Genomic DNA, 7,415 nt, shown 5'->3' with positions numbered 1-7,415 from the left:
TGTGTGACACAGCCTCTGCCTGGGTTAACTGGGGAGTCCTCAGCATGGAAGAAAGGCACATCTAGAGAGGCTTCCCATGCACATCCAGCAGGCCACAGCTCCTCCTGGTCTTTTTTCTGCAAATCTTTGTCCTGGTAAAAGGCAAAACCCTAGGACAAACCGAAAAATTAGGGTCTATGTCTAGATTATGGATGTGCTCCTGATGCACTGGGTCCAGCACTGTGGCCTGAGCTCCCAGGGTGAATTCTGGCAGGAGGCTGCAGTCTTCCTCTTTCCCTACAGTACAGGAGATTTAATTATTGCCTTTGCCCCTCCTAGAGCATAGGATCAGCTCTTACACAGCTCTTACACAGCTGTCCTCCTGCCTGCTCACCTCCTCTTGTGCAGGGATGCTGAGTTCATTCCCGGATGGCTCTGGCCTTCCTTTCTCCTGCAGGACCACGGACAGCTTTCCCCATCCTCCTCACCATACCCACCAAGGCTGCGGCCCGTGGGGGCGTGGGGGTCCCCCAGCCCCAGCTACTCCAGGCATGTGGGGCTCCAGCAGCACAACTATGAAGTGCCTTTGACTGCTGGCCCCGGGTTAATCATTAGAGTCCGGCCATAAAAGCGTGGCTGATGGAAAGTTCAGACCATGGTGGCTGGGGAGCGGGGAGGGCCTGCCATAAACATTTATGGGCCCAATGAATCCCTCGCTCTAACCTTGACACTATTTACTGAGCAGGAGGCCTCAGGAGGTCACGGTGTTGCCCAGCCATCGCTGTGGGTGCTGGCCAGGGAGCCTGGGCTGGGCTGGCCCCTGGAGGGGCACACAGGGCTCTGTGTGGGGTGATGCACTCCGGTGTTTCATGATGTCGCTGCCGGCCACAAAGTACCAGAGAACCGGGAGAACCTGATGCCTTCCCACAGCATGGAGTTGAAGCTGCTCTGGGCTGACCAAGATGGTCCAGTCTCTGCATGTTTCTCAGCTTTTCCTACCTGCATAGGGTCATGCCATATCCCCCAAATCCCCACTGCAATCCTGGGATCCTCAGGGCTCTCCCTTGGCAGCTGCCATCAATCAGCACGGTACTGCAGAGCGATGGGAGGGATGGAGCCGAGGCTGTGCCAGGGGATGTGTTTGGGAGGCAAAGCTGGCAGTGAGGGAGGACACCAGGGGCAAAAGGCACTGGGGCAGTGGCACATCCGGAAGACACGTGTCCTGCGCCATGCGTGGCTGCCCGGGGCTGGGGGGATGCAGCAGCGGGAATATTCCAATGCTGACACCTGCCGGGGCCGGGGCAGATGGCAGGAATAGGGGGCAAAAGGGCACCCCAGGGCCTGGGGTGGGGCAGGAGCAGGGAATGTGGCAGCCCGGCTCCAGTCCCCCTGAGGTACCTGCCCACCTGCATGGGCAAAGCCCAGCAGGTGCCCCTGGGAGCCCCCCCAAAATCTCCCTGGATTTGGCTGGGGGTCCTGTGCCCCTCACCCTGCAGCACCAGCTTCCTCCAAACTCCCCCAAACTGCCCAGTGGTCACCCCCACCCCCCATCTAGCCTGAACATCTGCTGGGGGCTCCCAGACACCTGCAGCCCCCAGAGCCCTATCCCTGGGAAAAGGGCTGGATTGCAATGAGCTGGGTCTGGGCATGCCACTGAGCTCCCTGAAACCCCAGAGATGCTGGACACCAGGGGTGGGCCATGTCCAGAGTACCAGCATCCTGCAGGCAGCAGGATACCTGCAGCCCCTGCCCAAGGCCTGGTCCCAGCCTTAATGCTTTCGAGGACAGGAGTGTGGTGACGGAGGGACAAGGGGGTGGCAGACGGTCTGAGTCACTGCAGTGACGGAGAATCATCCGTTTCCATGCTCAGAAGTTGGTAGCTATTTATTGCACTTGAACACCAAGAATAAAACTGACACTCGCCCTCCCTCCCACACCCACCCTGCTCCCCGTCCCCCTCCACCGCCCACCCCAAACAGAGCATCCAATTTGAGCAGTGATCATTCTGTTCACAGCCGCAGGTTCAAAAAAGACAACAGAAAAGGAAACAAAATCAATCCTCCCCCACCCACCCCCCCGCCAAGTTCCCACTGAATCCAACACGGTCACACTGCTCAACAGTTCGAGTGCACTTACAAAAAGAGAAGAGAAAGGCTTCAGCTGCAACCGTACAGACAGACAGACACGAGGGGACAGGCAGCTACCCCTCCCCGGGGCCTGAATTTTTGTTACGTGACAAAGCTTGGTATACTCTTAATTATAATATATTTTTTGCAATCATCTTAAATAAATATTTCCATAGAGATTTCCTGTAAGTATATATATTTTATATATATATATAATATATAAGAGAGAGAGATAGATCTCATTTTTTTTCCTTAAACCACTGTTAACATATTTTCCCTGCTTGTCCAAAAAATGTTACAAAAGCCCTAAAATTGTGCAACAGTTAGAAAAAAGGGACAACAATCCAAAGAAGGAAGGAGCCACTCGATACAGTCCCCTCCACTGCTCCCTCTCTCCCACTCCCTGTTGATGACCTGCATGAGGGAAAGAGATTCAGATCAATCTGGTGGCAGAGTGGCCACCCTGCTCTGGTGTCCCCACAGCCTGCTCACGTCTGTGTTTCCCTGTCTGATACAGATGGGCTGGGACCTGCACCTTGGGACATGGGCAAGGGTGAGGTCTCTGCTGGCTGGAGGATCTGTGCAGCATCAAGAGCGTGGGGTACACCATGAAATGTCCTGTGCTGGGGAAGAAGGGTCAGTCTGTCTCTTGGGGTGGTCAGAGGAGGTTATGGGATCTCCTGCTGGCAGACACCTCTTGGTCCATGGGGCTGTGTGGCTGCCCTCTCACACATGGCACTGCAATCCCACCACGGGCTGCAGAGCCCACTGGGAGCTCCAAGGGGGAGTAGATGACTGCTGCCTGCTCCAGCTTCTGGGGATCCATGGGCCATCCATGGGAGGAGAGGAAGGTTTGGGATCAGACAAGGGTTTGGTGCCTGGCAGAAAGGGCACTTCATGCGGGTTTTGTGGGGAAAGAGAGCTCTCCCAGCTGTGCCTGGTTGGGGTGAGGAGGAGGGTGCCTGCTCCTCCAGCAAAGAGCAGAGGCCCAGGAGTGACCTCTTGGTCTTCCAGAGGGGTTGCATCAGCAAGATGTGAGAAATTATGATGTTGCCCGTGGACCGTGGCAGCCAGGAAGGGAAAACAGGCAGCTCCCAAGCCCACTTGTGGAGCTGGGAACTCAACACCACTACAGCAAGTGCTCCCAGTTAGACATCCCCTGTGGTCTGGAAGATGAGTTTGGAGGACTTCTGAGTTTGGTTTGACCCAGACACCAGGAGACCAAAGGAGAGGAGTTCTGTCTGTGCCAGGAAATGAAACATGCCATAGCCTGATCTCCAGCCTTGAGGCCGATGGGACTGGAGGTCCATGGTGGTAAACTCTATCCCAACAAGGTGGCCTTGTCCATGTTGCTTATTAGGAACATCCCTGGACCTTGTCATTCCCAGAACCATGATGGGATTGTTGGGGCAATGCCCATTTGCATGTGTCAAGGACAGTATCAACAGCTTAAAAGTAGAGATGTAACAGCAGCATCCCTGGCTCTTCCAGCCAAAGAAGGATGGTGAAAACTTATTTATATAGCTCTCCTGCAAGTTTAGGAGAAATTAACAAATGCAAAGGAAGACAGAGACAGATGTTTTCCATGGATACTGAAAGAAATGATGGTGGTCCATCAGTGCTTGCTGAGACGCTCTGGAGATACAGGAACCTGCTCTGGAGAAGCAGGGCAAGGTGGGGCAGAGACACCAGGCAGGACAGACCCCTAAAGTGCAGGTGCTTAATGCTGCCAGCGTGGGCATGTTGGGAAGTTGGGTCTTCCTTGGTCAGGCTGCAGCTTGACTGGAAGACTAGAAGGAGTTTAAACTTCAGACTCTGCTTCCCTTGGAAAGGAGTGTTGCAAGGACATCCAGCTGCCTCCTGGGGAGATGACCTTCGGGAAACCTCAAGGAGAAGAAACTCCCTCCAAGAAGATGCCTCAAAGCCTTCCTGGGAGCCAAGATGCTTCTCCCTAGAAGTGACTGTGGGTTCTCAGTGAAAGGAGATTGTATCTACCCCACCTCATCTGTTATTCCCAGTGAATCCCACCACACCCCTAGTCCCAGTCCTTTCTCCTGCTGGAGCAGCTTCACTCTCACAGCCCACCCAAGGTCCACAGCTATCAGCAGCTTCAAAACCAGGCTCAGAGGGCATCTGCCCTTCAGCCCCCATGCAGAGCCCTGCTGTGATGTCTCCATCATCATCCACCTTATACCAATTCCCAAAAATCCTCTTGACACCTGGAGAACTGGACATCAGAAGGTGGATTACACTGACCTCAGCTGGCTGCAGAGCCAGCTCTGGAGAGGGGGAGAGAGAGAACTGTGAAAGAGCTGAGTCCTTCCTTTAAAAATTAAAAAAACTTCAGCACTACATGACTACAGGAAGAAAAACAGATCTGTAAAAACACCCAAACTCTACCTTAAAAGTTAATCCTTTCCCTGTATGGATCTCCCTGCTTTGGGGAACTCTTGCAAGCCTGTGGTGCACAGGTCCACCAAGGGCATGGGGACCCCCACAGGCACCCATGGATCAGCTCTGTGATTTGCCCCCAGAAAGGCATCTCCTACATACATCACCAGCAGCCATCGCACTGCTGGCACAGAGGAACACACCAAAACACCTCTCAGGGCCTGCCCATGCCCCAGCAGTTTAGATTTCTTCCCCTCCATCCAGTGGGAAAATATTTTTGCAGTCTGCAAGGATGCAGCTGCATTTGGCATGGTGGCCGTCCCTGCCTCAACAGAGAGCAAAGCATTCAAAACCACGGAAAAGGCAAAATACACGCTCAGAATTTACATGGAGGAAATATTTCCTCTTTTTTTTTTTCTTTTTTTTCCTTTTTCTTTTTTTTTTTTAGGTCCAAAACAAGCAGTTTTTGTTCATTTCTTTGTTTTTCAACACACGCACCGTCTAGAAAGTTAAACACCATGCAGACAAAGAGAGTGGAGCTAGAAAGTACCCCGGGGCAGCAGTGCTGCAGAAGCCTCACGTCAGTGAGTGAAGAGGCTCCAGTCGGAAAAAAAGAGAATGTGAAACGGAAGAATTGCCGGAAAAACACCCACCCTTGGACCTCTGCCCGATGGCAAAGAGGTGAGACCAACATTCCCCTTCCCGGCCATGTCTTCTGTCCTGAAAGCCACGTGCTGGTGGCACTCCCAGAGCCACCGCTGTGGTTTGCCCTGCAGGAAGACCCATGGGGTGCAGGAAGGCGCCATGGCAATGTAGGTGCCCCTGGAGATGGGTGCCCCTGGAGGTGGGTGCCTTTGCCACCCAATGCTGTGGGACAGAATGGAACAAGCCACCACGGTGTGAGGAGGGGGCTGGCAGCCGTGGGACCCCTGGCAGAACAACCCCACTTCAAATGTAAACGCAATGAAAAACAGCAATCCCCGAAAATCCCCCCTCCCTCCCCACTTAAACAGTTGAATGTTTCTAGTTATTACATAAAGATCCATTTCAGCAAATACTCAAAATCAAGTTACGAAATACACGGTAGGTTGGTTTCTTTTCCCTATAAAAAGGCATGCGCTCAAAGGAGAAGACAGCGAAAGGCTTGTTTGTTTTTGCCGAAGCACAATCAGATTCTGCAGTTTGTCACTAAAGCTTGCATTCCTTGTTGTCGCTGGAAGGAGTCACACGGAGGTTTGTGCCCCGAACCAGCAGCCAGCTTGGCTGCCCCCGTCCCATCCTGGGAGTCGGGAGCAGGGGAACGCCAGTGCTGTGGCAGGGGGGCAGGGGTGGGTGCTGGGGTGAAGGATCCAGGCTGGGTGGTGGGTGAGGAGGAGGGCGCAGGGGCAATGCTACCGCCCAGATATGGATGGGAGAGCCCCAGCTCCCGTCTGTGACGATGTGGTACTGGGAAGCAGTCGTCTTTCTCATCCTCTCTTCTCCCAGCACTGCCAGTCTCTGCTCCAAAGGGAGAAGGGAGGAAGGAGGGAGAGCATCCTTCTTGGCACAGCAGCTGCCTGGAGCCAGGGTGCAAACCTACTTGCTCTCCTGGGAAGGAGCCAGCCTGCGCTGGGAAGGGAAAAAATACAGACAGTCTTTACTCACCCATCCAAACACGGCCCTCCTTGCACAGGTACACGTGAAAAATGGACTTTGCAAATGGATTGAATTGCAGTTCCCCGGCCGAGGCTGCTGGGAAGCAGGAACTCAGGTCGGGAGCAGGTGGAAGTCATGGTGGCAGACGGGGACCTTGAGAGCAGCAAAGCAAAATCCACCAGCACGCAGGGAGGATGCAGCAGAGAGCGGCTCAAAACTGCCCTCCTCTTCCTCGGAGGGCTTCCAGCAGAGGTGGGGATGGAGGTGGATGATGAGTCTGAGCCCAGTTCAGGAGATGTGCTGGGTAGTGAGGGGGCCCACCGACGCTATGCAGCCGATGAGGGAGGCCTGTACACCTGCCAGATGCTTGGGGTTAAGTTCATGGTTTCTCTTTTTCTGGTTCATGCAGAGGAAGGGGGCCCAGCGCCATGACCCCAGCAGGGTGGGGGGTTTGATGGGATGCTTGCGCTGCACTGGCGGGGCTGTCGTGTGTGTGCGGTGAGAAGCGAGGGGTTATTCCAGCGGGAACCAAGCAGCAGAGCCAACAGCCAAAGTCCCGTAGGTGAACATGTCGGAGGAGGTCTCCCCTTGGTAGTCAGTCAGTGACAAACCCAACCTGGGCAGGGCCACGCTTCAGCTGCAAAACACAACCCGAGAAGAGCCGAAATTTGCTTTGACCATCCCTTTGGCAGAGCATCCCTCTCCCCTCATTGCCATCTCACAGCAATCAGCCACCTCCTCCCCATCACGGATCCTTGGGACAGGATCCCACGTGCTGTGAGCTTCAATGCTGCAGCGAGCCCACACCCAGCCCTCCTTATCCCCTGTGCCCCGTCCCCAGATGCTCACAGGGCTTACTGCGGTAGGACCGAGGGCGCGCCAGATCTGTGGAAGTGAACAATCTGCCATTTGCCATCCCGGCGGTGCCAGATGCGGGTCTCCTCGGACTGGGCAGTGCGGGGGATCCCTCCGGAGTCCACATACTGCGTGATGCGGATGTAGGCAATGCAGGCGGACTCGTCTCCCATCAGGTGGATGTGGGGGTTCAGGATTGTCGTGTGCACAGGCTTGCTGTTCCGGGACCACACTGGAGAGGGGACAAGCACAAGGGGATTTAGGCAGGGGAAGGAGTTTGGGTGGCTCTTGCCCAGGGTGGCAGCAATGTGGGAAGGGGAGACACTTGTGTTATGCTCTCTGCTTGATGGGGCTGAGTAAATGCTGTACATGTGGGTTCAGCATGGGTTCACCTAGAAAACAGCTAACCCAACAACTCCTCTACAGACT

General features: G+C 54.6%; 1 protein-coding gene across 1 annotated transcript in view; it reads right to left on the bottom strand.

The window, feature by feature from the left end:
• Window positions 1-4,952: 4,952 nt before the first annotated feature.
• Window positions 4,953-7,415, bottom strand: part of CAMK2A (calcium/calmodulin dependent protein kinase II alpha) — a 31,187-nt gene continuing 28,724 nt past the window's right edge. The window contains exons 18-19 of the mRNA XM_069028866.1: window positions 6,981-7,218; window positions 4,953-6,768 (exon numbers count right to left, since the gene is read on the bottom strand). Of these exons, the coding sequence (XP_068884967.1) occupies window positions 6,986-7,218 (233 nt within the window). The 3' untranslated portion in view covers window positions 4,953-6,768; window positions 6,981-6,985. The remainder of the gene's footprint in view (window positions 6,769-6,980; window positions 7,219-7,415) is intronic.

The sequence above is a fragment of the Aphelocoma coerulescens genome, chromosome 13, assembly GCF_041296385.1.
Source record: "Aphelocoma coerulescens isolate FSJ_1873_10779 chromosome 13, UR_Acoe_1.0, whole genome shotgun sequence".
In the NCBI taxonomy this organism is placed as follows: Eukaryota; Metazoa; Chordata; class Aves; order Passeriformes; family Corvidae; genus Aphelocoma; species Aphelocoma coerulescens.
This window is presented reverse-complemented; position numbering and strand designations above follow the sequence as displayed.